Source organism: Simochromis diagramma, unplaced genomic scaffold (assembly GCF_900408965.1).
Source record: "Simochromis diagramma unplaced genomic scaffold, fSimDia1.1 OVJJ01000125.1, whole genome shotgun sequence".
NCBI lineage: Eukaryota > Metazoa > Chordata > Actinopteri > Cichliformes > Cichlidae > Simochromis > Simochromis diagramma.
This window is the reverse complement of record NW_024387162.1, coordinates 209,989-237,893: the sequence shown is the minus strand read 5'-3', so window position 1 is coordinate 237,893 and position 27,905 is coordinate 209,989. Positions and strand designations below refer to the sequence as shown.

Here is a 27,905-nt window from a genome sequence, read left to right as displayed (position 1 = left end):
TGTGGACGTGTGTGTGTGGGTGGGCGTGTGTGTGTGGGTGGGCGTGTGTGTGGGCGTGTGTGTGTGGGGGCGTTGTGTGTTGGGCGTTTGTGTGGGCCGTGGTGTGTGGGCGGGGGTGGGCGTGTGTGTGTGCGTGTGTACGGTGTGTGTGGGTAGGGCGGGTGTGTGGACGTGTTGTGTGGGGGGGGCGTGTGTGTGTGTGGGTGGGCGTGGGTGTGGACGTGTGTGTGGGTGGGCGTGTGTGTGCGTGGGTGGGCGTGTGTGTGGCGTGTGTGTGGGTGGGCGTGTGTGTGGACGTGTGTGTGTGTGGGCGTGTGTGTGGGCGTGGTAGTTGTTTCTACATCTTGATCCCCTCCTGTTGGCTGAGCTGAGACAGCGTTTTCTTGATTCGCAGAGCAGTGAGTCGTGCAGCTCCGTTGGCGTACCAGCACTCCCTCATGATCTTTGCCATCACCCGTAAGGCCTGCAGGAGGAAGAGCACACAATCAGCCTCATCAACTCAACGCACACATAAGTGTGCAGTCTGCATACTTGCTGCAGGGCGCCATGTTCAAACCAATGATGCTTTTTGTTCTTCTATAGAGGTTGCACTTCACTGTCACCTTCATGTCCCAAAGGTATTCGTTCAAATCCGGCCTCCAAACACATGGAGCTGGCGGGGTTAGGTTACCCCAGCTTCCCTCTGGGATTAATAAAGTTCCCCTGACTCTGACACTGGTCGCCCACAGGTGTGAATGTAAGTGTGAATAGCTGTGTCAGTGTTAGCCACGGCGACGTGTGGTACACAGCTGAAACTACTCTTCGTTTGCTCAACGCTACAGCTTTCTATGGCTGTCTGAGCCAGTCTCGCTCTGAAATGTCTTTTTCTTCCCTCAGTAAATCAGAAACTTCCCAGCAGACTCTTCTAATCTGTACGGCTTGCCTTTGCATGTACTCTGCTGGAAACACCACCTGATATGTTCACCTCGACACACACAGTCCCTCACCCATCCCACTCATCGGATTCAGCTGTTCCCATCACTTCCACGGCCATGGTGGAAGTACCTACCGATACCTCCTTCAGGGTCGTCTGCTCGTGCAACCATGCACCACTCCCAGCTGCTCCATTCATATCAGCTCCGGATAATTAATTAATAATTATTTTCTCAGCATGTGAAGGTGCACAGCTGTGACTCCCACACAGCTGCCCAATGACAACAGTTTGTTTGAAAACATTAAGCAGCTTCAGCGTACTTCTATGCAGACTCTTGATTGTATGTGTCACAGTCTGGGTCACTGTGAATGGGAGGGAGGACGGTGACAGCCTCCTGGACAGGTGACAAACCGGGACAAGCTCGCCTTTACCAGGATTTCATTTATGACCAGAGTGTTTTCCAAACAGAGTCAGAGAAAGGTTGGGAAGATACTAACGCTGCTCTCAGACACATCCATCAGAGCATGAAGGCTCATGTGAATGGGTGAAGGAGGGTGCTCAGGTACAGGAGACCAGAGCTGATATAAAGATCAGTCCATAACAATAAGAAGGAGAAAACATGGCAGAGCTCTAAGGTGAAAAGCACTGACGACCAAAAAGAACACAAAAGCCTGCGTGAAGGTTGTCAGTCATCCAGCTCGTCGTAGTCGAGCTCGGAAAGAAAAGCATCTGGACTTGTTTCCTCGTATCGTTTCATCCGAGAACTGGTTTAAAAGACGAGTGAAAGAAGCACTGTGAGCGACCATCTTTGAACAGAGGCGGGGCTTACCACACCAACTGTCTGCCATCTATAATCCAGTTTTGAGATCCTTAACACCCACTCACATCCTGGGCCATCTGACCTCAGGAAATCACATGATAGGGCAGGGCCAGGTCTCACGGCGATTCACCCTAAACCCTGGCTGATTGTGACCCACACCTGTTTTCACACCTTGTCTCATGTGATTAGGTAGAGGATCAATAGGGGGCCCACGGACCTCTTGGGGGGACACTCCCACAGGGCTTAAATCTGGGAACTGAAGAAGCTTAAAGAAGTCCAGACGAGCTCCTTAGACAACACCAAGGCTGGTCTCACGTTTGCCAAAAACAACCGGATGATCCCTCAGTATTTGGGAACATATTCTACCAAGATCTGAGAGGAAGTTGAACTTGTTGGAAGCTTTGCACACTATTACATGTTCAAAATAACAGCATTTCATAAAAAGATCATCATAGCAACCGTCAAACATGAGATGGTCAAGGCAGCGTCAATGATTCACAGCCTGGTTTCTGCACCTGACAGAGCCGTGAACCTTCTGTTCATGCAGGGCCAGGTAGCATAGCTTTGTTCTCTTATCAGTTCAAAACTGCTCTCACGTTACTTTAATTATCTTTGTGTAGCGTTGAAATATTAAACATGTATCTTTGACAAACAAGCGAAACACAAGAACACTTTTTGACAGTACTGTAGTTGCATGAAGGTACTCTTGGTAACGTCATCGTCGTACTGGATGATGACAATATTCACATCTATGTGCATGGTAACACTGGATGAACTGGGCCCACTGGTCTTGGTGTGGATAAGTGAGTGGGTGATAACTACCAGTGAGTGAGACTCGTCCTACCTCACAGCTCTGCCAGCGGTTGGGGATGTTGGGCCGAAGCTTCTGCTCACAAACCACCCTTCTCATCTCCTCCACTGATGGATCTGACTGGACCAGGTCATAGTAGGGCAGCTGGTAGTCCTCGTGAATGCCTGACAGAAAAACAGCTTGTAAATACTGCAAAAACTAGCTCTAGTCAGTTCATTGCTGCCACCTAATGAACTTTATTTGACCCTCACCTCCCATGGAGCAGCGACTGGCAATCTCCCAGAAGACGAGGCCCATGGCGTAGATGTCAGCTCGTTTGAAAGACTCAAAATGCTTCATGTTTATGGAGTCGTCCAGAACCTCTGGAGCCATATACCTGAGGACGGATACGACGGGCTGGTGAGCAACGCTTGGTCCAAAAACACAACCAAATACACTCCCCACTGAGACTGTGCACTGTTACCCACAGTGACTACCCACAGTGATTACCCATTGCTTTGAGTGGCCACAAGATGGCAGTAATGTACTAGAATGACACAAACAGCAGCTTCATGACACCAGTGCTGGAGATCAAGAAGAGATACTGGTTTTATAAAAACACACGAATAGAAAAATTGAAAGGAAAAGGACTACCACTACTTTGCAACCATCATCTTCTTGCGTTACTAACGTTTTACAGGTGTAGAGTGAAAGGTCAAAGGTTACCTTTTGGTCCCTACTCTGTGGTTCGGAGCGATGTCGATGGTGTCGGTGGCGGAGTCGTGCCGCACAGCCAGACCCAGGTCAGCGATGCAGCACGTCCCGTTTTTCTTCACCAGGATGTTCTTGGACTTCAGGTCTCTGTGGGCAATAGCTGGCTTCCCTGCACACCCAGAGCTACAATCAGCACACGCCCACAGCTAACCAAGACATACACCCACACTTACATGAACTTACAATAAATACTCGTTTCATCATTTCCTCCCTAACTTGATAATATTTTAGTGCATGTATTATATTTTGTGAAGCACATGTAACGCAGCTTCTGACAAATGTGAGTACTGGGCCTTTTATGAATATGCTATGAAGTGCTTTCAGTTCAAACCTATTGTTCTGCTGCAACCAATCACATTTCAGCTTGTCCTCCTCATGTGACTGGTATCAAACGTGGGCTATAATTAAAATCCCTTTAGGCTCCTTATTCAGAGGCCTGCCCACAGTGGGCATCACTGCATATCGGATGCAGAATGCCGTCCTCTCAGTATCACCCTGTTCCATAATTACAAAAACACAAACAACACCGAGATATGTTTAGTTACCCGGCCTGGGACCTGTAAGGACAGAGCTGCCCCCACTGTGCTCTGCAGAACTGTCTTGATATACTTCAGGGGACATGAGAGGAACAGAAACTTCCAATAGGACAGTGACCCAGTTTTCATTACACACAGCAGTGTACTACAGCAGCGAGCTGCGTCACCATACACGTCTGTCGGGACAGTATTGGACAACAAAGGGTGATTTCTGACCAATAAGCACTGGCTTTGTGTGCGATGGCTCAGACTGATGTCTATACTCCAGCATGCCTGCCTCTATCTGACAGACTCCATGTTTCCTCAGGCTGATTTAAACATGCCTCAGTCGCCTCATGTGAGCTACTGAACGAGGTTTTTGTCACGCCTCCTCTGAGCATGTCTCCAGGCTGCTGAGCAGCACAGCTGGCACACTCGCTCGTTTGTGTTTACTATTCAAACATGTAGACGCCGATTCACCTTGGATACATACAGGCGTGAGGTTCTCACCTTGCGTGCCAACGATCTCCATGTGAAGGTGGGCGAGGCCGCTGGCTGTTGACAGAGACAGTTTGATCATGCCCTCCACTGTGACCGTGTAGCGGTTCAGGTAGTCGAACAGCGATCCGTGCTCATGGTAGTCCGACACCAGCCACAGCTGAGTCCACGTTCCATTATCTACACGCCGGGCACAGAAACATGGATCGTTATCACACTCCTCTCAGTACTGACACAGTGGCTGAAGTTTCAACCAGCAGCTGATTGAAGTGTGTGATACGCACAACACCCTAACCTTTGTGTCTCTGACTCAGGGATGAGGTGCAGGGTGGAAAGAAAATGATTCAAATCTGGGTTTACATCCATCAGACCTTCAGCTTTCTACATGCCAACATCTGCGTTCACTCTCAAGTTAGAGCTCACTGTAGAGTGGGCAGCTGTGGGCAGCTGTGGGCAGCTGTGGGCAGCTGTGGGCTGCACCGGCTGATGAGTGATAACGCTGGGGATCAGCATTGCTGACAACTAAAGACCAGTGCTACCTTTCCCCACTGATGGGGAACCAGTGTTACCATTATTATGAAATTCATAATCAATATTAAAGGTTCATGCACACCAGTGAAAGCTGCCCGTCTGCATTCACTGGAATGAACGTGTGCAGAGAACGTTACACTAACTGTTCATCAAACCTGAAGACGTGCTCGTTAACGTCCTTAACTTCCACGACAGAGACGTGCAGGCACGTAGCAAGTTACTGAAACTGTAGGTCTGAGGGACAAATGAATAAACAATGAAAACAACGATGATAAAGGAAAGAAATCAACAGCAAGAAAATTCTAATTCAGCTGAATTATTTCAATTACAGTGTAAAATTAATTCACCAAGAAAAAGAACATCAGTGATTATTAACGTCTGGCTCAGCGTGTCCTTCCTGTAACCGCTCACCCCAGATGGCCCCGCCCCTCCCTGAGCCTGGAGGTTTCTTCCTGTTAAAGGTGAGTTTTTCCTCCCCACTGTCACCAAAGTGCTGCTCATAGCTGCTGTTTTCTTTGTATAGTTGTCGGGTCTTTACCTTACAATATAAAGACGTGACCAATTCAAACTAGCCTGACATTTAAGCTACGTTCACTCTGCAGGTCTTAATGCTCAAATCCGATTTTTTTGGCTGCTCGTTCACACTACAAATAAAATGCGACAGCAAACGCGCTCTAGTGTGAACGCTCAAAGCGGCTGCATGCGCAAAAGAAGACGTCACATACAGCGCGCGCTGTTTAGACCCAGAGCAAACAGTATGTTTGACTGATGGCCTTAATGTAAAGACTTCGGACTTTACGTTTCCCAATTTTGCTTATGGGCTAATAGTGATCCTTATTGCTGTTTCAGAGGAGCGCTGCTTCAAAGCATAGCTGCAGATTTGTTCATAATGTCTTCCCAACAGTTTCACTGACATCTACACCGGATGTCCAGGAAGCGTTCACGATGTCTTCTCCGGCGCTGATAATTGGCGTCTGTCTTGTGTCAGTGACGTAAAAGACGGACTTAATGCGACATGACCATCAAACAGCAGCTTTCTGAAACATCGGATATGTATCGGATTCAGGACCACATACGATAGTGACTCAGGTTGGATTTGTGCCGTTCACACTGTCATAGCATGATGGGATACGGGTCGCACAGGGTCAAAAAAGTCGGATTTGATGCGCTTTCGCCTGCAGTGTGAACGTAGCTTTAAACTCTGTTATTGCACTGCCTGCCCGCTCAGCAGGGTGACGACCATAAGCCTTCCACAGCTGAGGGGTAACGGGTGCACTTCCTGACAAATGCCTCTTGCTCTGATATTCAATAATAATAACAATGTAGACTTTATTAGACTTGTAGGAAATGAATCCTCTGCATTTAAGCCACTCAGGGAGGCAGTGGGCAGCCACCAATCCAGCACCCGGGGAGCAGCGTGCAGGGACGGTGCCTTGCTCAGGGGCACCAAAAGTACAAACACCAATTTTGGACCTGATTGTACTGTGTATGCATACCACCTCCTTAAGGGATCACTTTGGTGTGTTTGATGTTGGATTTTATACACTTTCTAATATGTTTGTCTGGCTGTTACCTGGGCCAGGTCGAGCTGCTTAACTACAGGTAAATGGACACACGAATGAATACATTTATGTGTGTGACAGACAGTGTGGTAAACTCTGCGTCCTCCTGACTGTGAACTATGACCCCGTGCTGTGTACCATTCACTCGCTGCCTGCTGGTTTCTCACCTTTGTTGTCAGCAGCAATGAAGCCCAGGATATTCTCATGTCTCAGCATCACAGTCTGGTAGATCTCAGCCTCACGGAACCAGGAGCGCTCCTCTCGGGAAGAGAAAATCTTGACAGCCACCTCCTCGCCGCGCCATTTGCCGCGCCACACCTCACCAAAACGCCCCTTCCCAATGCTCTCCTGGAGGATGATAGTTCTGGCAATTGTTCTTTGGACCAGCAGTGGGAGACCTGAAAGGAAGTGGACAGATATATGAGTGATGGTCCTGCCACGCACATCCCAGAACTGAAGTCTGCGTCCCCATCTGGACATCCACCTCATGACTGTTGTCAGTAATCAGTGTTAGCATAGAGTTTGATCTGGTCAAATCCAGGTGACTTGATTAGGTGATTATGTTTTTGCTTTGCCCCTGATGACTCATAAACTTAAGAGCCTTAAATGAAGAGAGACTTCCTGATCCACAAATCCTCCTGCCGTGCTGGGACCACGCCCACCTCAACACCCCTGAGAACTTTAACGTTCCACTTGTTTTTCCTTTAATTTAACTTTATTCATTCATTTATCGTGGCTCAAGAGTTGGGAGTTCGCCTTGTAATTGGAAGGTTGCCGGTACGAGCCCCGGCTCCGACAGTCTCGGTCGTTGTGTCCTTGGGCAAGACACTTCACCTGTTGCCTACTGATGATGGTCCGAGGGCCCGGTGGCGCCAGTGTCCGGCAGCCTCGCCTCTGTCAGCTGTGGCTACAATGTAGCTTCATCACCAGTGTGTGAATGTGTGTGTGAATGTGTGGATGACTGCATGTGTAAGGCACTTTGGGGTCCTTAGGGACGAGTGAAGCACTATACAAATACAGGCCATTTACCATTTATCGACTTGACTTCCAGCGCTGTCGGCTGCCCTTATAATAATACATTATACACACACACACACACACACATTTCATTGTGTCGTATATGAATAAATAAAAACAACTGAAACAGGATTTTTGATCCTTCCTCAGCCGCTTTTATAATAATAATAATAATAAATTTTATTTATGAGCGCCTTTCAAGTCACCCAAGGACACTTTACAATAGGATAAAACACTTAGTAAAACAATGGCAGAATAAGAACAATAAAATACAAGCACAAGATAAAATGAACAAACAGTGGATTCACAGTGAATATGCAGATTGAACAGTTGAGTTTTGAGTTGGGATTTAAACTGGGGGAGAGAACCAATATTTCTTATTTCACAGACTTTCTCAAAACCATCAACTAAACAAAAAGCCTGTTGTAGTTGATGGTTTCATCTGAATCAGCCGTCTAACTCCTGTGAATCACAACAGATGGAGGGTCCAGTGCACCCCGTCTGGGACCTACCCTGGACCCAGGCTCCACGGCAAGTCTTTACCCGTGCAAACCGATGTTGGACCACAGAGGTGCTCATAGGGGCACATGGCACCAGGACACACTAGGTCACAGGTCAATAACCGATTTAGAAATTGTGTCATCAGATCTGTGGTTGGACACGGAGGTACTGAGTTGGATCAGGTGGCGGGAGAAGATGTTGGACAGGTGTACCCAAACGTGCAGCGGGAGAGCCAACATCTCAGTCCATGATATCTTTATCTGCTGTAATCGCATTCTGAGGGAGGCTGAGGACGTTGAGTGGACCATGCGCCTCACCTCTGAGGCTGCTGCAAGGAGTTGCAGCTGCAACAAGGTGCAAGGTGAAGGGAGCCGTCTTACTGGGCTTGGTTAGCCTGTTGGGCCAGCCTTGGAGTGGTTTAGGTGGTATTCTGCACACACCGTTTACAGTGGTGGTGGGATGCTGCTGACCTTAACACAATGAAAGGAACACTGAGGATCTGCCTTCTGTAATGGAAGCAGAGCCTGGGGAGCAGGGGAAGAGTTGGCAGGGCCCCTGGGGTGGATGAGATTGGCCCTGGAGGTTAGGGATGTCCTGGCTGACACAGCTCTGCAATGCTGCGTGGCGATCTGGAGCAGAGCCTCCCGGGATGGGTTTGTGATCGCAGTCCTCAGCCTGCCTGGGAAAGTCTGTGGCACTCGAGGGTTCTAGGGTTCTGTTGGTAGAACACTGGACCAGCTCGTCATCCTCTCAGTGACAGAGGGTGAGTGGGAGTTTGCCGACCAGTCTGTGGGTGTTTTGTGGATGGATGGGTGGGATGTACTAGCTGTGCATGCTCTCTGATCACAGACAGGAAGCAGTGAAGAACAGATATGCACAAACAGTCCTGTGACAGAAGGCTGCTCTAATCCAACTGTATGGACTTTTAATGGCAGCAGAGTTAAAGACTGAAAGTCAAACTACGATCCAAGAACAACTCTAAAAGTGTGAAAATCGTCTCACTGCTTTGGAAAACTGCTCACGAGACAGGAAAAAAGTGCAGACTCACACAGAACATGCTCGGCAGCGTGTTGGAGGTGCCGTCATCACTCATGGCTACCATGCAGGAGAGCTTTGAACACACATTTTATAGGACGGGATCAGTGCATATAAAAACGTATCCAGTCGACCAGATCTCGTATCATTAAAAGCTGTTTTCTTCCTGTTTGAAACAGCGCGATGGCGCCGTGGTCACGGCCGTCACCTAGCAGCTGGCTGGATCCAGTCTGTGGGTGTGCACACCCACTGTGACACACTGCCTACCTGTAAGTCATCATTCTGGCCCTATGACAGCTGGACGAAGCGGGATTCATGCGTGCGTTTGCACAGGAATTTAGTTTTGGTGATTCCACCTATTCAGTGGTGCTTGTGTGCATGAATGCAAAGCCTGTCAGGAATGATGCAGCGTGTGGATGTGTTGAAGCCAGAACAGGAACTTTCCCAGGGGACACATAAGGAACTGGGACTGCTGTGAAGGTTCCAGCATCGAGCTCCAGTCTGATAGTTTGAGGTTATGAATAAATAAGGAACATTTGAAACATTTTAGGACTAATCAACATTTCCCAAAGCAGTTGTGAACGAAGTGTGATGCTTTTCACCTCCTGATGCACAACAAAATAATTACAGTCCCCTTTTGCATTCACTTCAAATGTCTGACATGCTTCCCTTTCCTGCAGCTGATCCGAGCATGCACGCACTTCCAACCTCCAACTCTTTCACTGCACCACGTGCAAAGACGAGTAACCGGGTCGTGCTGCACACATCACCAGCCACCTGACCGTGGTAAAAGCTTTAAAGGAAAGAAACAACGTCCACTTTGGCCCGACGGCCCTCATTTACTAACATCACTTCTGTCCTGTTCAAAAAACAAACACTTGCTGTCAGATTTATGAAACATGCTCATCAGCCTAGTTTGGTCAACAACTGTGCATGTTAGCAAATCTGACTTTTTGAATTGGAGCAGGTAAACAAAGACAGGGCCACGTTCAGCATCTCTGAGCAGATGTTGTCCTGCCCCTGTTACATGTACGCTTCTAGCTGCTCAGTCCGAGACCTCTGTCACAGTTCTGTTTCAGTCAAGTGTCTGTTTGGCCCCTGGACTCTTCTATGAATCCATGCTGCTGTTTTACCTGTATATACCTTTGAAATGTCTAAATCCTCCTTCAGCTGATCACTGCACAAATATGCACAAATCAGACCCTGAGATGTAGAGTTTTACCTGATCCAGAGCCTGAAGTGGTCATGTCATAGATTAGGTCCTTCAGTGTTGTTCCCACAGTGATGAAAGGGTGGTCCATGGAGGGGTCTTCCTCATTAGGCACCCGATGGTGGTGGTGGTGGGCCCCGGCTCCCCCGGCGCCCAGGCCTCTGTGGCTGTGGCAAACGTAGAACGCCAAAACCAGCAGCAAGCAGAGCACACATACAGGGCCAGCAATGACAGCAGCGAGGGCCACCGGCCCCAGAGGAGAAGGGGTCGCTGTGGGGCCTGCAAGACACAAAGAGTGTTGGTCAGAATACCTGCCGACCCAAAGCCTGGACCTGCGCTGGCCTGACTGCAGCCTGGAAGCATAAAGGTTAATGTGACGACGAGCCTCAAGTCCTCGTTCTGTGGATCTCAGAGTGCACGACACAGGTTTACGTGGATTCAGGACCTCAGTCATGCAGTGCTGTAGAAACACATCCCCACTGGATCGGGCTTTTTGAACCTGGTGAGCAGCTACGTGTAGCTTAGGTTTGTGTACTCAATCAGCTTCACTGACTGTGGTTACACCTTCACCAGCAGCGCCCATACTGACGTCATCATGACGGTAAAAACCATCACAACCGTGCACTTCACAGCAGCTTCACCAGCAGATGTGACCCTGCGAACGCATCATTAATCCCCCCATCTATCTAACGATCTACCCGGTGCACTGCGCCGAGCGTGTTCGTCTGCTATCAGACAACAGCGGCGTTTTAGACCAGCGAGGGAATGCGAGTCGCTGCTGTTTGGATTTAGCGAGGAGGACGAACGAAATGTCATCATTAGAAAAACAGGAATTCTCACCTCTAACACAAAAGTACAAAAGTAGAAGTACTATGAAATACTATGTTCAGCCTCAGTTTGTTCAAGCTTAGCTGGGTAATGCACCTGAAACCCATCAGAGTCCACCTCGCACTACATCACTACAACACTTATTTTTGGGAAAGTCCAGACTTGGAGCCAATGAAAGGCCAGACGTGCTCTAAAGTCCTCCAATGGGGCTGATGTAAAACGATTCTGAGAAGACGAGTGGGCCTCACTCCCAGTTATCACAAACACACGAGTGCAGTTCTTTGGTTTAGGGCATAATTACTTTTTCACGTGAACGTTTTGCGTAGCTCGTTTCCACCTTAATAAATCATCGTTTAATGAAAACTGCATTTTATATTTACTTGGGATGTGTTTTTTTTATTTATTTAAAAAAAAACATGCAAACAGTTTTTCTAAACTGTATGTCAGTGCAGTCACCCTCAGCTCCCTCTGCACCACATCAGACCAGTACAGCACCAGTCCACTAAGTGCACTCATGAAAAAGACCCTCCTACTCTAACGCTCTCGCTCCACTTTGTTTGTTTTAACGACTGAGAAGCTTTTCCACCTGCAGTAGCGTAGTAGCTGTACTTTATAATTAAAGGAAGGCATGAAGAGGCAATATGGCTGGTGTCCTCTTACCAGTGGGGGTCACTGGCTCTTTGTTGCAGTAGTCTGTGGTACAGCACAGTGGGTAAATGCCACTGTCATCTTTGGTAGATGGGGCACAGATGAAGGGTCGGTCTCGTGGGATCAAGTCACGATTGTGCACACACTGGCGCTGCTCAATGGTCATCCGGCTGCCTGACTTTTGGATGGCTACAAAGCAGATACCGTCTGTCGTGCAGCTGGAGTTGGTGCTGCAGCGGTCACAGTAACACTGAAGGCCTGGAAGAGGAAAAAGGGGGAAGGATTAATTCACTTCAACTTTATTTATACAGCACAAAATCACAACAGCAGTCGCCTCAAGCTGCTTTATATTGTACAGTAGAGCCTACAATAATACCTACAGAGAAAAACCCAACAATCATATGACCCCCTATGAGCACTTTGGCGACAGTGGGAAGGAAAAACTCCCTTTAAACAGGAAGAAACGTCCGGCAGAACCAGGCTCACATCTATGGGCAGTTAACCTAAGCCCGCTATCTGCATGTGTTTGGACCACGAGACCAGAGAACGCACGCAGACGGAGAGAGAACACGCCACATAAGGATCATTTATTCATCAAAGACACAAACGCACCACAATAGCCCGATAGTGTCATCACATGATATTATACAGGAGCTGCCAACTCAGCTCTCGAGTGGGCAGTCACAATGAAGCAGTTCATTTCCATCTGTAGCTTCAGGCTGCGCTTCATAGTTTGGCCACCAGATGTCACCAAAGACAACTGTGTCGATAAGCTGTGAGTAATGAAGCTTTTTCAGTACGAGCTTCAGAAAGCTTCACTGGGCCGTGACTAAGAAGAAGTCATTAAATAAGTATCTCATTCAGGTCTTTTACACTCAGCTTTATGTTGCACTACTCATCAGAGCTAACCAATATTAATATCAGTGCTGGAACATATGCACGGCTGAGGATGGTCATTTGCTGGTATTATGGCCCAAGTGGGTCTCAGCAGGCTGACAAATGCTGATAGCACAACACCTGCAACGAGTAACTCGTGATACATGATCAGGAAATCCTGAAGCAGCAGTGCCATCAATGGTGAGGAATGCTGACACTGCATAATTCACTCTGAAACTCCCATATTGGCCAATTTATGATGGAGAACTTCCTCCACGTCTACAGAAGTGACAATATGTCAGTGTGGGCACTTCTACAGAAACCAACATTTCTAAGGAATGGGAGTTATGGGAACCAGCAGTGATCTGACGCAGAGAACTACAAACTCTTCTGGGATGTGATGACGGACGGACGGACGGACAGACGGACAGACACACACACACACACACACACACACACACACACACACACACACCTCCAGTTTTAATGATCTCTGCTGTTGGTTTACTGTAACTGACAGCTCATTGAATGAAGGGTTAATTAAGTGCAAGACTGAGGACGACATAAACGTTCGAACTTTCCCTGTCGACACACTCAGAGCACTCTGTAGCCTAGCAACATGGCAGAATAACAAATCTGTACGGTCCAAACAGCAGGTTTTAATCAGTGGCTGCTTTCCGGGGGAAACGAGTGTGGGAGATTATCATGGCAAGCAAGGTGTGGATTCCTTGGTCCATTGTAGTTCCCTGTGGACCCACTGAGGCAGGTCATTTAAGCTGATCAGAGGAGTCGAGCAGCATCTTCACCAGCAGCTCCCACAGACAGAAGTCTTTTCCACACACACACCACAGACACGTGCCATAACACGGACACAGCCACTCACGAACAGGTTTTTCTACACGATCTTACACAGCACGCCTCGCTCAGTTAAGCACCTGTTCCAAGAATGAAGCGCTGTCCATCAAACATTTCCACACTAAACACATCAGGACCAACTCAGGCTGCACCTTCACCCGGCTCCTGAGCCGCAGCCAGGAATGCTGGTTTCATTTTACATGCTTACGTAGTGTGGTACGTCGCACACAGACACAAATGACTTCACAGAAACTACAAATGATTATTGTACAGTCAGTGACAGCTGCCTTCTTCACCAGGAGCGATCGATGCGTTGGCCCCCCTCACACAGCTCTGCTTGGTGTTTTCTTTCCAAATATTCCCTCCTTCCTTCCTGATTCTTCCCACTAGGACAACAGTCCCAGATGCACCGAAACATTTGTTTTGTTGTTGTTTTGGTTTTAAACACCAACTAATAAGGACTTACCAAGACCAACACATACATTGTTTAGTGGTTGTTCTTTGAGCTGTACAAGATGCTGAAGCCGCAGGGCAAAGCATTTGTAATCACCTCTGCACACACCAGCACAATAACAAGAGAAGCAGCAACAACAACCTGCAATGTGCTTAATGTAAGGAAGGCTGCTAAATGATCCCTCGAGCTCAAGATAGTAACAGCAGTGCTGTGGAACTCTATGAAGACACCAGCTCACACTGTGTGTGTGTCTGTCTGTCTGTCTTGTGTGTCTGTCTGTCTGTGTGTGTCTGTCTGTCTGTCTGTGTGTGTCTGTCTGTGTGTGTGTGTGTGTGTGTGTGTGTGTGTGTGTGTGTGTGTGTGTGTGTGTGTGTGTGTGTGTGTGTGTGTGTCTGTCTGTGTGTCTGTGTCTGTCTGTCTGTTTGTTAGTTATCCTTATGCAGCTCAGAAGCATATGGCTGGTTGTGTTAAAGCAACACAATCCATCCTTAGGTAAGTGCTCTGAATAATTAAGCAGCTGAGTGAGGAGTGTTACAGACACACACACGAGCAGATGATACAAACGGGATGAAAGGCAGAGTGTGCATACGTGTGTGTGTGTACATGAACATTTACTGAAGTGGTTGTTATAAATGTTCCAACGGTGTGCATCATTCATACTGTAACACACCACGATACGGAAAACTAATAAAGTCATACAAGAAGTGATTACTGAGGTATTTTTAGTCACTGGTCTCATTCATTCATTGATGGTGTAGTTGTTCCACACAACACTGCTTTTGTTTTATTTGAGGTGAAAACAAACTTTAAACCTGCTACAGAGATTTCTTTATGTCCTCTCATGTAAAACCTCACAATTCCAGACTATGACTGTTTCTTTTATTGCCTCACTGCATCTCAAACAAAGCTGTGATTTTTGACCTGATATGAACCCGCTCATACAAACAGACCAATAGGAATGTGGCCTCCCAACAACACAAACAACACAAAGCACAGAGGTTCACTTTAATCTGTGTCTGCGTCAGCACGCCACGCTTTCTGTTTCCACTCTGGTTTTTAAGCAGAAGTCTCCGAGTATGTGGCGCAGCAACATTTCCGTTGTTTTGTCTAGACGTGTGAGACACACCTGAGTAACAGAGTGTGTGTCTGCAGGGACAGACGAGCTGTGTGAGTCACTCTGCTGTCAGCTGGCTTTTATTTACAGCCACATCTCTGCTCTCGTCTGTGTGTGTGTGTGTGTGTGTGTGTGTGTGTGTTAAATCCAACTACACTGAAGTTAAAGTGTTTAAAAACAGCAGTAATAAGCACAAAGTATCAGCGCCAGCACCTCCATGAAAATAATAAGTGTGTGCGTGTCCAGCTGTTTGCGTTTTCCACAGAAACAATCTCACTTTGGATTCTTGGGAACATTTGTCACCAAAGCCCGTTTACAGTTTTCCATGTTCTCCTTCTTTCCCAAACCCCGCTGGGAGGTCCTTCCAGCAGGGACATTACCATCCATCTGATTTCTTCAGCTAATAGCTGTGCACAGCTGCACCAAATATTAAAGTGAATACATTAATATAGCATAACAGAGGGTTCAAGTGGTAACCTGAGGAAAACCTGAAACAACCTGCAGTAGGGCTGTTCGATATAACCATATATATCGGATGACGATGTAAAAACATCTATCGTTTGTTTTGTGGTGTCGCAAAATAAACTGTTTATGACAATATTTTTCATGGTTTTGATGTCACTGTAGTGGCTATATTCATTTCAAGTTCTCTCTCTCTTTTATATTTAATAGTATTGACGGATGAGAAGTAAAAAAAGAGCCGCCAGCTGCTAAAAAATAAACCTTAGACTCAAACGTTAGAACAGGCTTTTCCCTGAGCAAGCAGGCCGGGATCCTAACTAATCCAGGAGTTTTAGCAGATGGACCTACGATATCAACGTGAAGATCCGAGGTGACCTTCTTGATTCATCGAATTCAAAAATGTTGCAGAAAACTTGACCTCTGACTGGGGCTGGGCCACATCATACCGTTCACGGTAATGCCGGTATAATGTTGGCCAATGATAAGAAAATGAAATATGGCAATAGAATATGGGTAAAACGCAGATGTGCAGTGCTTTTGTTTTCATACGCACATGGTGGAAAAAGCATGGCGGCGACGGAGAACGAGAAGGGCGAAAGCGGATCGTTGAACAAAACGGATGAAGCAGAACTGGTTTGTAAAAATGCTGCAGCTTCAGTGGTGTGGAACTGGTTTAGCTTTTGTTTGTCAGACACACAACAAAGCACAGTTTGTGCTGATCTATAGAGGTCGCGACCTCTGAACCAATATATGTATAATACAAGTTAATATGTACCTTCAAACTTGGAGTCACTACATCACATAACACTTGAGTCTCAACAGTAGTTGATATCAAGTTACTCATTAAGTAGATATGATATTTTGGACATGTGACGTTCAGCTCTGATAGAGCCTCGTGGACTCGTCAGCAGAGGATTTCCATTACAATGCACCTATGTGTGCACTCAGGCGGGGTCTCCAGCTGTCCATGTTGGTGTCTGAGCCTTAGTCAACACCTGGTCAGCTGGGTGCAGCCTGTGATCTCTGCTAGCATGTACAAATGATCAACTTTAAATCAGTACGTGTGCAGGCAGGAGGTTTCTCTTCTTAGGTCAATCGGTCATTACGTGGAGCTCACACTCGATTGAACACACAAGCTCTTGCTTTGTTTTGATCACAGACACACCCTACATGTTGCCCTACCCCCATCTTCATTTCATTCCCCTTCCTCAGAGGTACCTCTCAGCTCCCACAGTTATTTCCAAAGGTCACGGCCCTGCCCACTGCCACATCCACCCGGTCAGCTCCTTTATGTCCAGCCCTTTGTCCACGCCAGCTGTGATCTCTGTATGACTGAATGTGTGGATGCATGCATGCTGGGAAAGGGGCCCCGGGATCTGCCCCCTTTTACAAAGCAGACGAGAAACCTGCTCTGTGGATGGCTCTATTGTTTAGGTGGAACACAAAGCTGAGCACTGGGCTATTCAAACACTATAACAGATGCAGCTCTCTGTCTGTGACACTAACTGCAGATCAAGCCCCATTTTTGGAAAGCATGGTGGGAGCCGAGGCATTAGCAGATCCCTACAGCCTGTGCTCCATCACACTGGAGGCAGACACTTCCTTATGCAAACGATGCATTTTTAAACACAACCTGCAACAACCACAGCTCCCAGCTATCATATCAGAGAAGGCAACATAAAGCTGAGCCAGCTTCTTGTTCCCACAGTCTGCATGATTAAACAGAGAATCAATAGGTCGTACGTCTGTCTGAGGCCCTGCGCTCATAAATATTGAGCAGTCTATGCTAAAGGTGCTGAAGGTTAGAGAGCCAGCAGCCGGTCAGCTGCTCGCCTCACACTTTTCAGAAGGAAAAGGTGGAGCCTGTGATCAACAGTCTGCTAACCACGACTTCAACAGCTACACAGGATGAGACTGTTCTTGTTGCCATGCTTGGTGGACCCTCTCATTTTTATATAGGGCTGCACAATATAGCATTTCAGCATCAACACTGCAGCATGCACCACTGCATCACATTCATGCTGCAGCTTGTGAAACGTGCACATTTCTTTTAATTCTGAGAGTCTGGCAACCATGATGAACAAGGGCTCTGTGGGATTTGCTCTTTACCATAATGCTAATTATGAACCACGTCGTGACTCAGCCCCAATACAGTAGATCTATTTGTGGGGGGTGAGGAATGGATGCACAAATTTCAAAGAAATAACTGAGCGATATCATCAGCTGTTCACCCTGCAGACAAACTGCAGCTCCACCACCCCGGAGACAAGAAGGCAACAGAAGTCCAGACCACAAGACCTCCTGTCACCAGCTGGAACACAGGCGAGCACAGGACAAGGCTCTCTGAGGAGCCGTCTCACTGACATGAAGCACCAGCACAGGAAGCACCAGCAGGAGTCACGTGAAGGGGGGTCCCGGCTACATCTGTCGAGATGGGGCCTGTTTGCAAAAGTGCTCTGATGTTGTCTAAGCTGTCGCTTCCTTGCACGATGTGATGTGACCGCCTCCCCGCACACAGCCTTCATAGCCCCGCTGACCGTCTCACAGCTTATATCATCGGGTCTGATGAGTGTTTGTCCGAACTGTTAATCCTGAATTCAAACTAATAATAAAAATGTTTAAGGAGGAAGGAAAGGGAGCGTGTTGGTGCTGTTCATAGATCCTGCAGACTGATGTCAGACGATCTGTTTAGTTTTTGAACATCAGTATTCCAAAGTTTGGGAGTCTTTATGTGACAGTTTGTCTTGCACTTAAAACATGCTTTAAATAAAAAGCTCAGTGAAACAACAATATAAGCTGCTTCAGTCAGCTGCAGGCTGGGAGAGTAAAGGCTCAGCCTATAAACCAGCACTGTGCACCAGTCTCTGTTTAAACATCATATAATAATGTTTATGCTGTAAAACTGTAGAACAAAGGAATAAAGTTGTGTGGAAGTTAAACAGGTGATGTGAGCGAGCCCTCCCTCCAGCTGTTACAGTGTAAACAGTGATCACAGGCGCTGCTGATGGATGCTGGGAAATGTGTTTCACCTTCTTGGTCACAGCTCTGTGTCTTTACTTGTCACAGTGTGAGTAACAAACTCCTGCAAACGATGGAAACATCATCTTCACTGCTGTCATCGGGCTTTTTTGCTAAAAACAAAGACACGTTTCTACTGCAGTCACAGTGCTCGACGATGCTTCAGCTAACACACCCCACAGAGGGTCCACGATTCAAGGTAAATAATAGAGTTATTCAATGAGTCATTGGAGCACTAGCTCCCTCTCTGGTTAGGCAGAGACATTACAAGTTAAATACAAAAATCTAAACTCAACCTTAGATATCATAAAGTGGGGCACTGACAGATGATTACATCACTCTCACAGACAGTGAGTGAGTGAAAGTAGGCCCGGCTGAAGAGGCGGGGAGACCTGGAGCCATTTAATGGAGGCCACGACGGGCCGGCGTCTGAAGCCGCTGACTCACAGCTCAGACTGAAGCGTCTGCTCTGCTGCTCTGGCCCCGTCCTACATGACAACACACACTGCGTGAATCAATGAGTGTGTAGCACACAGAAGACACCACTTTACTTCCTCCCATGGTACAAAAATGAAGCCAAACTTTCCTGTTTGTTGGAGCTGCCACGTTGTCTGCGCAGTCGTGACCTGAGATGCAGTCGCTGCGCAGCCGCTGGATACATTTATGTGGCGGTTTTCAAACGATTAGCTGATGGGTTAACTGTGACTCATGAAGGTAAATCCAACCACATCACTCTAATGACAAAGACTCACGTGTGAACACGTTACAGTTCAATACAACACGTAACATCACTCTGTGGCTCCTGTTCTTAACGTGGTGGCTGGATTAGATTAGGCACAGGCTTGTTGCTAGCTAGCGATGCTACACACCTATGTTACTGTCGTGCTCTAAGATTCGGCTCTCCTGAGTTCTTATCCCACCATAGACAGACGGCATCAGCTGCACACACACACAAGCCCAGAGTCAGAATTACCTGGAAATTAAACCAGCGGTGCTTTCAGATTTTAACATCAGACTGAAGATGATCTGAAACTGAAGGTTCGATCCGGTCCACTCACAGAGCCCTCTACAGCCGGCTAACATGGACACTTTCAATAAAAACAGCAGCAGGTTTCATAGACGTACAATTTTATTCTTTATTTAACTACAGGACCCAGAGTCCACACTGTTATGCACAGATACATCCACCCCAGAGAAAAACTCAGACACTATTCCTGCATCCAGAGGTTTGGAGAAACTTCCTCCCTTTCCAGATGTTCTGCTGACCCACTGAGAGAGAACTCCTTTCACAAAAAGACAACAACTATAAGTAACTGTAACGAGTCATTGGGGAACACAGATTGTTGGTTACAGCACAGAAACACTGTTGCTGTTTTAAGTCTGGTTCTTTTACTTCCATCAGGTGTGTTACAACAAACCTGGAAAATGTCACTAATTTTACAGGCAGGCAGTGAAGAATACATTTTCTTCTTCTACATTAAATCCTCCATTAACGACAGCTTACTGTCCTCACACATGTGCAGACACACAAACATGCTGCTCTTTGCACTTATTTAATAATCAGCTCTACACATGATCTGAAGAGTCCAGCCTGCTGCTCTTAGTTGAATAATAAACTGTGCTGTAGTACTGTAACGGTAACGTTTTGACACAACCCATCTCAGCTGCAGGAACATCCTTCAGTTCAGTCTGAATTACAGCTCAGAGTGATTCTTTAGTCAGGTTATACTCATTTATGTTCACAAACTAGCTAACCAACACCAAAGCCAACCAACTGCTCATCTTAACTAGCTAGCTAAGGACGTTCACTATCGATCGACTTACAAACGTGCCAATAACTTACTGAAAGGGTCCTGCTGTTGGTTAGTCCAGTTTACTGCAGAACACCACGTGCTGTCAGTCCTGGTTAGGAACGGGAATCCAGAACCGGTTCTTGTAGAGAACCCAGCAGTAGTCCATAGGGCTGTGCGATATGACCAAAATCTCATATCCCGACAGAAGACATTTATCGTCCCAACAACGATATATATTCTGTGAATCTCGGGCAGCTCGACTTGTGTGAAGTGTTTTCAGCTGGGCGTCGTGTACCTGGAGTTTTCTTTGTATTTACTACACGGCGTGCTGCGGGGGAAAGCCTGTTCTAAGGTTTATTTTTTTTAGCACCCGACGTTTTTGGGGGTTTTTTTGCCTCTGGTGCGTAAACACTCTGCATACTATTTCACATAATTCAGTTTATTCTGAAAAATCTCAACAGGATCTTAGCTTTATTGTGAAAGGTTTATGTGGAAAACAAACAAGCGGACGGCGGAGCCACGCGTCGTTGTTGCTAACGACAACGCATAAAAGCAGACGCTTGTCCGTCCGTAGTGTGGTTATATTAACCTCCTACGACCTGGCGTCCACATATGTGGGTTGTCTAGACCAAAATACTTAATGTTTCTGGGCCTGATATCCACTTACGAGGACGTTAAGTGGAACATGCTTGCCGTGGAAGAGTTCGGTTGTTAGGAGGTTAAATATAAAACAAAGAAAGAACTTGAAGAAATTCTACAGTGACCATCAAAACCATGAAAAATATTCCAGTAAACAGTTTGTTTTGCAACACCACGAAACAAACGATGGGGTAATATGAAACAATAGATGTTTTCATATCGTCAGACGGTATATATCGTTATATCGAACAGTAGTCTAGCTGCTTAGAATCATTCGTCTGCCTGCCTATCGATCCCACTTATTGGTTCTCGCACCCTCGCTACGGTCAGCTGACTTCAGTACGTGTGTCGGAGGACGAGGGAAACAGCGGTGCAGTCCACAGCGTGGACATTGCACAAAAAAGACGAGCGCGATGGTAAAGTGGAGACTGCTCCAGGACAGAAACGGGTGCACGATGCTGTTAGCACAACTTCAGCATGGACAGCATGCTAACGCTAACCTAGCCAAGAACCGAGAGTGCTGTTAAAGCTGAGTGAACGCAGACTCCGGTCCAGCAGCCTGAACTTCAGCAAGATGAGCAGTCGGGCTGCATCTTCACCTGTTTGTAGAGCACAGTCACTGTGTTGATCACTTTCAAGTCTCTGCGTGCTCGTTTTCATCTGCTGCTGTGGGCTCGACAGAGAAAAACATCACGTGTGTGTCCTCATTAGGACAGGCACAAATGTGTTAGCGCATGTGTAGGTTTAAATTGTTAAATGGCATTTTACAGAGTAACATCAAATGATGAGTGTGATGAGCCAACACTGATGACAACACAGAGGGAAACACCTCCAACCTCAAACATCTGCCCACAGAGCACGAAAGCCATTTGTACAAATGTGACGTCCTTAAAGCACACAGCGAGTTGCTTCTCTCTGCTGAAGCTGTAACAAAGTGTGTAAGATCAATGCCTGAATGTTACAATGTGCTATTACAACTGAAGGCACTGCGCACGTTCACGCACAGTAACAGTGACTGGGATTAAGGCTGGATGAATATATCGACCTTCGCCGACAGGCTGAGCCTTTCGCCCATCGCTCTCACGCCAGCGATTTATTTATCTGCCCATGAGTACGTTTGCTAATAATGTTGGTGGAAGCTAAGAGAACGAGTCAATGCAAAAAACTAATAGAGCTGTATTAACGGCACAGCGATTCATTTACTGAAACTCAGAGCAGAACGACCGGCAGCAGCCTGCGTTCAGAAACAAAAACATTGAATTTTAATTAAAAACTACAATGATGGGAAACAAAGAGACACTGGCTTTGTTTTTCCACTCTAAACCTGTTTATCTGTCTCACACACTCCACCAAACAACAGACACAAAATTCAACACAAAGTAAGTAAAAATCTAAATGTCTCATCCAGCGAACATTAAAAAATCTCAGACGTAACGTTAAGTCTTTTACCTCAAATAAATGAATGATCCAAACAGCAGCTGCATTAATACTGAAACAAACAAAAGAAGGTCAAATATCCCCTCCAAACAAAACGTGTAAATTCTGAACGTGCGAATCAGTCTGTCCATGATTACAAGGCTCCGCCCATCACAATGTCACCTATCATCGTTCATTGGACTGACTACAAGGCTCCGCCCATCACAATGTCACCTATCATCGTTCATTGGACTGACTACAAGGCTCCGCCCATCACAATGTCACCTATCATCGTTCATTGGACTGACTACAAGGCTCCGCCCATCAAAATGTCACCTATCATCGTTCATTGGACTGACTACAAGGCTCCGCCCATCACAATGTCACCTATCATCGTTCATTGGACTGACGATTGTCCGCTGGAAAGAAATGTACGTATCGCCCAACCTTAACTGGGCTGCTGGAGACCTGACTGTAGATAACGTCAGGTGACGGGTCAGCTGGTCCACACAGGCTGTTTATGACGTGAACCAGCTTACAGACAGAAACAGCTGCCAACACTCAGACGGTGCTTACTATTAGTTTATCACATCATCACCATCATTTGCCTCACACAGTAAACACTGAATCACAGCATAGAAAATGATGTTCTCATATTTGCTGTGATCCCGTGTAACTCCGCCCCTCCTCCCTGACTGATGCAAAATTCCCTCCAATCATCACACTGAACTGTAGTGAAGTAAAAAGGACTTTACTAATGCACGACCTTTATCAGTTAATATTCATCCTAATCTGGAGCTGAGATATTGACCTGAACAATAAGTGGCTTTTACCCCAGCAGTGTGATGTTGAGCGTCAGGTCCTGGCATGAAATGATTACAGCACAGCATCTTCTCCTCTACACTCACACAGGATGGTAAAGAGTGTCCTCTGCTAAAGGAGGCAGCGAGGCTCCTTTCCTTAGTATCTGGAGAACTGGAAAAGCTCTCATTGTGACCACCACACAGACACGTCCAGGTCACGTCTCTTGCAAAGTGGGCACAGACTCACAGACATGCTCACGCACAAAAACACACAGATACAATATTGTCTGAACTCTTTTGGCTCCCAGAGTCTGACGGAGTTTGTTTAGACTCCATGCAGCGCTTACTTTGACTGGAGTTGAGATTATTTTTGCATTTAACAGAATGTTTTCTTTAAACAAATCAAACTTTAGTAAGCAAAGGAAATACAAACAGCCGCTTTGGTTGTTGTTGACAGACGTGTGCAGTTAAACTTAAAAACACGTTTCTCTTCTTACTGCTCATTAATAATCGATCACTACAGTAACCAGCAGCTTCAGCCCTAACATCATACGCTAGACGTCGTCCTCAGCCAGACTGAAGCTTTCCCTCAGAAACACGGGCAGCAGCCTCTCCGTCAGTGATCGAGGGTTATTCATCAACACGTTGTTGCCAGCGGCTGCTCGTGTGGCTACGACCACTCAAATTAGTTGTGGTTCTTTAAGCAAGGACAACGGCTGTCTGGGGTCACCCACATGCCTGGCATTCCTCCACTGCTAGTCCCGATGGTGGGAGAACACGGTGCACGGAAAAACCTCCACAACAATAACATGTTGTATAAACACCCAACAGTGACGCATGAGCAACACAACCAGACGCAAAAAACAGCAACTGACCGTCTGTGTCGATTTTTACTGTTCTAACAAAAACATCTGTTCAACCCTCCATCAAAGAGGAAGCAGAGCTGCCACTGGTGGAACAAAATCCCATTACCACTGGGTCACTAACAAACAGCCCGTCCTGGCTCTTATTGCAGGATTCATCAAACAGCATTGCGGGATTAACACAAAGGCTCTCCTCTCATTCAGCAAACACAGCAGCAGGGCTGCCACAGACCATTATTGTGACAGTCGACTAATCAGATCATCATCCATTGGACGTAAAACTACAGCTTATTGCACCAGCAGCATCTGCTCTTATATAACTATCATTAGCTTACAGCTTTAAGTGTTTAAGGTGCTAACTAAAAATAAAGACAAGATGATAGTTTATTAAATTTTAATGAAGTTTGCAGATTGTTTCGGTAAAGTTTAATAAACTCCTTGCTATCTAAAATATAACAGGACACCGGAGTAAATTCTCGAGCATCTCACACTTCTGATAATCAGCTGTCTGCTTGACGTTTATTCAGCTGTGTAAAAACTATAACTTTAATCTCAGCCAAACCGATTTACTCAGGAACAAATCAAACACTGAAAAAGCCAAACAACAACATTTTAAGTTATCTAAGTGACTCATATATCATGTTTAACCTGAGTAGTGAAAGACGGCGGTGGGTTTGAAAATGATGTGCTGGGAGTCCGGTGTTCTCGCCGGCTCCACTGAGCCCTCTAGCTGGTGGGGAACAGCTGAAAACGTCGGCGCACTTTTGCAAACGTGGTGTCTTGATAAACCGAGCAGATATTTGAGGTTTACACAGCCACATTCTCGCCTGAAAATATGTTAAATGTTTATTTTGTGACCCAGAAAGAGTAATAAGAGTAATATTAACACTAAGTAGCTGCCGCCATTGTTGGACACTGGAATTGGCTGGGCCGCGCTATGAATTCTGGGATATGGTGGGCCACGAAGGACACACCCGACCCATCCTTCAAATCTGGGGAAATGAAGAACGCATTTTCCGGCCGCGTTTGGGGGAGTCTTTGAATTTGGACAGGCTTCGCCGCGTCGCTGTAACGTAATCGGCCCACAAATGCGGCCTCCGAAGGATGTGGCCGCTAAATTTGAACACAGCTATGAAACCGGACAGAGCTTCTTCTTCTTCGGGGTTTAACGGCAGCTGGCATCCTTGTACATGCAGTGCTGCCATCTTCTGTTTCAGTCCGTTATTACACTCTTAAATCCTGCTACTTATTCCTGCGTCTTTTGGGATCTTACACAGCTTCAAACGACACGTCGACTATTAAATCAGTCGTCGACGTAATCGTGACTAGTCGACTAATCGTGGCAGCCCTAACAGCAACAAACATCACAATCGATTCACAGTTAGCTTCCTACCACTCTCCCCACTGTAACCATCTGACATCGTGGCCTAACCCTAACACTATTCAATAATTACTTGAACATCACCCACCCTCGTCTACTCCACTGAGCGTCCACTCTTCTAGCAACACTTCAACATTAGGAAACAAAACAACAGCTCTTGAATGGCACTGCTTCTCTGAGGTTCGTGCACCATTTCCAGCTCAGCTGCTGCATTTATACATTTGCAAACATGCGTATACTTTGAATTCTGTATGTAGTACTGTGTACGTGAAACACTCTGTAGGTGATCGGTTTCTACGTCTCAAGATATGTCACGATTTTCATTACTTACTGTGCTAAAAATGGAGGAGGAAAATGGGAGGGAAGAAGGAAGGGGGGGGGAGTGACAGAGCATCACCTCATGCCCGTTAGGGTGGAGGATGATGAGTACTAGTGACACCATCCAATTTAGCTTGCTGCCTGCGCTCAGCTGTGTGCGGATGCTGCTGAAGCAGGAGTGGGAGCTGCATGGGTGTGGTGCTGAACAGCAACGTGGCACAGAGGTGGCAGTGAAGATGCTCTCCTGCAGTCTAAACTGTAATCCACAGCCACTCGTGGTCCAATTAAAATCAGACTTGCGTTAATGTGAGGATAACAAAAGAAAGAAGGACTGATGTTGCTCCAAACGTGCAACATGACAAGCCTCCTGCTGAACAAAGAGCAGAAGTGCCTCCCCTTTGTTTGTGTCCCTGAGCCAACATATCAGTGTAACATCCATATGAGTATATGAGGAGCCCACGGGGGGCTTTAATGACCTCTTTATATATGCCAGCTGAAATCACGCTTCCCCACTCATCACGAGCCTCATTGTTTACACAAAGGAATGTCACACAATGAAGCGCAAAGAGCACAGAAGAAAAAGCCTTCACCGGTAACAGTCACGCGATGGTTTTAGCGACCACGATGTTTTTTTCATGAAAAACGAATACAAATCTGGGCTCAACACTCGCGAGCACGAGCAGCAGTGCACGCGCCTGCCCTCGTCACTAACCGTGCTGGCTACTTCAAAGCTGCGTTTCCTTAAACACTTCCACTGTAGCCGACTACGCTGCTGCAGACATGCAGCGGAACGATGCAGCTCTGGCATTTACGCAGCAGCGACTTCAGCATTTATTTACACGAGTTTCTTGTTGAAAGTTACACAAGCGCTTAAACGAATGTGTGACAGAAGCTAACAGGCTAGCGTCTGCTCGTCAGGCAGAAAACTACTGAAGTCAACCAGCAAGTTACTCTTTAAGCATTTATCCACGTAGAATAACGGAGTTATTTATCAGACTCACATCAAAGGTTAGTAATGCTCCTCAAGATGAGTCCCGACCAGAATACTAACAACGCGTTTGAGATGGTAAATACAGATATTTACATAAATCCCAGCAGGAAAAATGCTTGTTCCCAATTTCAATTAATGTTTGACAAAAAGCAAACAGCCGTCCGTGATGCGGCCAACTTTCTATCAGCCACACTCGGACTGTTCCTTCAGACGGTCCTGTGCTGGTCCAAAGCAGGGTCGGAACGGGTGACCAAAACCGAGCTTAGCACGCTGAACCGTCTCAGCGCCGTGTGACTTGTTGCTGCCTTTGTCCTTTCCCCCCAGACTATAAACATTCATCAGGCAGACAGCAGCAGACTGGCCGCAGACCCTACGCCATTTTAGTTAGACACAACCCGCTTCTTGGGGGTTCTTGAACAAAGAGCACTTCTAAGGGAAGCGAGTCGAACCAAGAGTGCAAGTTTCGACAAATACACGAAAACACCGACACACGCACATCTACTGTGTTCATTTCAGATCACTTACCATTATTTTCTTGTATCCTTGTCCCAAAAAGAAGGACGACCACAAAAAGCCGTACTGCACCCATCGTGGCTGCGAACCAGACTGCCACTCGACTGCTAACTTCTCCCTGCGCAGAAGAAGACGGCCGCTGATAGGCTGACGGAGCAAGGAGCCCGCCTGGCCGGGACCTGCTCAGGAGTAGAGCGCGCTGATTGGCCAATGAACGTACGACACCCCGCCCACTAGAGCAACTGTAACGCGCCTGTAAACAAACCGTGTTCACTGCATTAACAAAGAATGTTATAATTCAGTTACATTTATGTTACTTCAGTACTACACCGTGTTCGTCTATTTCTAATAGAAACCAAACCATTCTTAGAGAATAGAATAATAAAGTCTTACAAAGGTGATATGTGCTTTTCTTTACACTCATTTCTCAGAGTTTTTATCTGATTTAGTGCAGACAAAATAATTATTGTGGGTGACTTTAACATTCAGAAAGAACATGTCACCAGCTGCTCTGTTAATATTAGCAGCAAACTCAAATAGCAACCAAACGGGTTTAGGGGAGGAAGACAGGACAAAGACTCTGTCGAAGAGAGCCAACGATGAATAATTCCAAAAAATGTTAATGCAGATTTGTATATTAACACATAGTGAGTGAAGAAGAAACACCCAGTGCATCATGGGACTCCCCCAGCAGCCTACACCTATTGCAGCATAACTAAGGGAGGATTCAGGGTCACCTGGTCCAGCCCTAACTATATGCTTTAAAT

General features: G+C 46.6%; 1 protein-coding gene across 1 annotated transcript; it reads right to left on the bottom strand.

Annotated features, from left to right (window-relative positions):
- Positions 1-233: 233 nt before the first annotated feature.
- Positions 234-27,274, bottom strand: tgfbr1b (transforming growth factor, beta receptor 1 b). Its single transcript, XM_040048822.1, has 9 exons — positions 27,151-27,274; positions 11,655-11,900; positions 10,179-10,445; positions 6,571-6,801; positions 4,323-4,490; positions 3,250-3,406; positions 2,796-2,920; positions 2,578-2,708; positions 234-463 (listed from the first exon to the last, which is right to left on the bottom strand). Exons 1-9 carry the CDS (start codon positions 27,212-27,214, stop codon positions 338-340), a joined length of 1,515 nt encoding a protein of 504 aa, XP_039904756.1. The 5' UTR covers positions 27,215-27,274; the 3' UTR covers positions 234-337.
- Between the last annotated feature and the right edge of the window lie 631 nt (positions 27,275-27,905).